Below are 4,253 nucleotides of genomic sequence, written 5' to 3'. Positions count from 1 at the left end.
GGGGGGGTTTTTTTTTTTTTTTTTTTTTTTTTTTTGAGGGAGAATTTTAATATTTATTTTTTAGTATTTGGCGGACACAACATCTTTATTTGTATGTGGTGCTGAGGATCGAACCCGGGCCGCACGCATGCCAGGCGAACGCGCTACCGCTTGAGCCACATCCCCAGCTCAGGAGGGGCTTTTCTTTTTTTTTTAATATTTTTATTTTGTTTACTTATTTTTATGTGGTGCTGAGGATCGAACCCAGGGGCTCACACATAAGAGGCGAGTGCTCTGCTGCTGAGCCACAACCCCAGCTCCAAGGAGGGGCTTTTCAATAGAAAAATCCATGATGCTTCCAAATCCTTCAAGAGGATCCCAAAGCAGGTGCACACATCTCTGTGAGGCTGCAGCTTTTCTCCAGGGGTTTCATAACTGACCCAGAGACATGAACTGCCCTCCACAACCCTGTCCATCTCCCATGGCCTTTCCCATGGCCGTTGAGTAAGCATAAGACCTGGAGGCATTTCATGAGGAAGAAAATCAGTGATGAGACCCACAGGCAGGCACCACTTTCATCAAACTGCAACATGACAACAAAGGGAAGGCTGCCGAAGAGTGGGGACCACAGGTCACAGCGTTAGGAGCTGTGCACCAGGGGGAGGAGCCAGCACTAGAGGGCAAATGAGCTCAAGGCCTGGTGTAGCCAAGACAAACAGGAGGCCCCACCTGGCCCACATCACCATCCTCATTAAAAGCCATCTCATTCCATAGGAAGCAGGTGAGGCTCAAGAATCAGGGAATTCAGCTGATGCGCCAGCACTGTTCACTCCAGGCAGGGGTGCGGCAGAGGAATAGGGATCGTGAGTCATAGGCAGCCAGGTCAGGCCTGAGGAAGAAACATGGGCACAGGGCCACCCTTCTTCTCACCCTACACCAGGGCCCAAGCCTAACCCATTGTCTGCTGGTTGTTAATTCCTGTCTCAGAGATCAAACCTTCAACTTCCCTGCATGGATAACACTACTTGAGTGCATTTAAAAATCTCTGAGGGCCCAACTCCACTGGTTGGAGGAGCCCCTCCCAACCAGGCGCTTCCCAGTTGTCCCTGGCCATCTGGACTGTTTCACAAGACAGACCCTGCTCCCAGTGACACACATTTACAGAGTTTTGTTGCTCAGGAAATGGACTCATTAGGGCTTTCCAAATGAGGTCAGTGTATGGCTCAAGAGGTTTCATCCCTCCTGTGTTCCTCACATGAACCCCTCTCCTAGCACCAACTTTCTAAACAGAAATCGTGGAGCAGAGAAGATCCAGTTTCCATTCAGAGATATCCTCTCTCACCCCTTCTCTCAATATGCAGGCTGCTGGAACTGAGGGCTTCCTCTTCAGTAACCTAAGGGAATGGCCATGGGAAATTGGAGTGTATTTTCCTTCTCCCAACAGGTTTTTCCTGGTAATTTCAACTCAGTCCTAATAGTAAAAGCAGCCTGGGGAGAATGACTCACCCCTGGTCCAGACACTGCGCACGTCCTGTGCCTTGGCAGAGCCTAGGCTTCCTCCCTCGGCACTGCCTCCAGACTCCACCGAGGCCAAACCATGGAGTGGGAAGTGTTTGTCCTCAGCTCCCTGTCCCTTCTGGATATTCCTCTGTCCATCCATCCTTAATCTTACCCAGTCAGGGACCAAGGCCAGTCAGGGACCCTGAGTCTCCAGGTTCCAGCCCTTCCAGGCCTCTGCAACCCTCCCCCCATCAAAACATCATATCCAGACCCTCCTTTTTATTGGGCACCACAACTGCTCCCACCCCGGAAGCAACAATAAAATCAATGGCCATCGAGGAAAAGAGTCAAGGCCTGTCCTGGCTCCGCCAGTTTTTAGCCATATTTTCTTAAGTCTCTGCATTCCAGTTGCATCATCTGTAAAATGGGATAATGATGCTTCCTTTGACTCCTTCATGGGGATCAGGTTAGCTTCTGAGCCTTGGTTGTCTCGTCTGTTAATTGCAGATAATAACACCATCCTTACCCACTTCACAGGGTTGTTCTAAGGTTCAAAGGCGTTCATGGGTATGATAGTGCTTCGTACCCAGGAAAGTGCTATATTCACAGAGGTGTTATGAGCAGAGCCTCTCCCAAGGGAGAGTCAGGCATGCCTAACAGCAGCCTCCTGGAAACCTGGTCTCAACCTAGTGATGTGAACCTGCTGGCTGGAATCTGTGGGCCACAACAGTCCTGAGAGGGAGAGATGCTAGGACAGATGGGCCTGTTTGAAGCTGTCAGATCACATCACACAGGCAGTCTGCTTCTCTGCCCACACTGCTGACCCAGCCATGCTCAGGTGGCTGAACTTCCCGCTATCTGCCCAACACCAGCAGCCTCTGCTGCAGTCTGGCAGCCCTATCTGGAAGGGGACCAGCAATCTGGCCATCTCTCCTGTTGTTCTTCCTGCTCTTCTCAGTGTCTGTGGTAGATTCTGAGCACTGCATTCCCTCCACTCTAGAAGCCAAGCTCCAAGATCTGTCCAGGACTTACCCCCACACTGGGTCCTAGGTGCGCAAGAGCCCCTGCTAGCTAACCCTGTGCCTGGTCAGAAAGCCGAACAATACCAAGCAACAGCACCTTGCTCTGTGGAGCAGACTTCAGTGGAATAACAACAATAGCACTTGGTATTGATGTCACGCTGCTAGCCAGAATGCCCAGAGGCACTGCACAGAATCATTCAAAGGCCTCTGCTCTCTTCCTGGCTGTGCTCCAGCAGGGCTGGAAATGGGGAGACACCACAAAAGAAGTCAACATCAGAACCAGGGAGACCCTGGTGTCCTAAGTCCACTCCAAAAATTCAAAAGAAGAAACTTTCAGCTCTGCTATTGACATGCTGTGTGAGTATCAAATGGGTCCTCCCCCTCTCCATATGTCAGCTTTATCACTTAGAAAGTGGGAACATAAAGAGCTCCTATCTGCCTCACCAAATAAAGGGGAAGAGGGGTAATCCTTAGGTGTAGACAGGGTAATTCCTGATCTCTTAAGCATTGCACCAAGATTCTTCCCTTTAGTAACAGGTCCCTTGTTTCAGCCTATAGGCACACCCTGAAGAAGGCAGCATCTCCCATCAAACAGGACAAAGGTGGACACCCTAGGACACACAACTCAAATAGGGTGGAAAAGCAAGAAAAGGTGGTTCACCAAAGTGGAGTTTGGTGCAGGAAGCTCACTTAAAACAATCATTTGGGTTTGGGGTCTGAGGATGTCTTTGTCCCCTCCCTCTTCTAAAGAAAATGCAGATGTAGGGGTAGTCTGTCTTCCCTTAGCCAAGCTTTGGGTTCAGGATCTGAAAGGCAGCACCGCATAGCAACAGCATCCGGCTGCCTTCCCTCCCCTTACGCATACACGCGTCTCCAACCCTCTAGGGAAGCGGGAACCTTAGTCTAGGGGAAGAGGAAACCCCAGCCAGGGGTCCTGGAGGAACCCTGGGACTAATGCCAACAAGTGGACACTTCAGGGCCCAGGGATGCGTGTGAAGATTAACACGCCTGGGGTGAGATGAGCCCTAACTAGAGACCCAGTCTTCCACCCTGCCACTCCACCCCATGTCTTCCCTCCGGACTCTACCCGGGGAGCCATCGCTACCCCCACTTCACCCGCCTCCTGCCGGTCCGCCCCTAGCGGAGGTGGCGGCAGTAGGGCACTGCCTGCGGGCCAGGTACTCGCCCCTACCTCGGTAGCCATGTTTCGGGGTCGCTGGAGGCTCCCAGGCTGCCGCGGAGCAGGTCGAACGGGGCTGTCCGCGGTGCTGACTCGAGGAGCGGGTGGGCTGCGGGTGGCAAGCGGGGGCCCGGGCTCTGTCCGTGGTGCTGATCAGGACGCCGCGGGCCCGGGCGCAGGTGGGCAGGTGGGCGGTGGTGTCCCTAGCGGGGGCGCTGTGCTGTCCGTGGTGCTGATGCGGTGCTGCGCCGGGGAGGCGAGGCCGCGGCGGAGGCTCCTCGCCGCTCGAACGCTTGCTGCCACGGCTCCTGCAGGCAATGGCCCGGTTTATCTTTGACAGCGGCGGCGGCGGGATGGGGGCGGCGTGGGGAGGAGGGGCTAGCGCCTCTGCGGGCCGGGAGGGGGAAGCCGCGGCCCCCAGACTCCGGCGCCTGCCGGAGAGGAGCCCCGCCCGCGGCCACCGGCTCAGCTCCCGCCCCGCCCAGAGGCCCCGCCCCTCCCGCCTGCCCTCCCCCAGTAAGAGTGCCGGGAGCTCCGCGCTCGCTACCGCGGTCTCCAGGGACTTCCAGACC

General features: G+C 54.6%; 1 protein-coding gene across 1 annotated transcript in view; it reads right to left on the bottom strand.

The window, feature by feature from the left end:
- Window positions 1-4,155, bottom strand: part of Golga7b (golgin A7 family member B) — a 14,255-nt gene extending 10,100 nt beyond the window's left edge. The window contains 1 exon segment of the mRNA XM_015494603.2: window positions 3,694-4,155. Within this exon segment, the coding sequence (XP_015350089.1) occupies window positions 3,694-3,705 (12 nt within the window). The 5' untranslated portion in view covers window positions 3,706-4,155.
- Between the last annotated feature and the right edge of the window lie 98 nt (window positions 4,156-4,253).

Source organism: Marmota marmota, unplaced genomic scaffold (assembly GCF_001458135.2).
Source record: "Marmota marmota marmota unplaced genomic scaffold, marMar, whole genome shotgun sequence".
Taxonomy (NCBI): Eukaryota; Metazoa; Chordata; class Mammalia; order Rodentia; family Sciuridae; genus Marmota; species Marmota marmota.
Note: the sequence above shows the minus strand (reverse complement) of the source record. Positions and strands in the feature narration are given on the sequence as shown.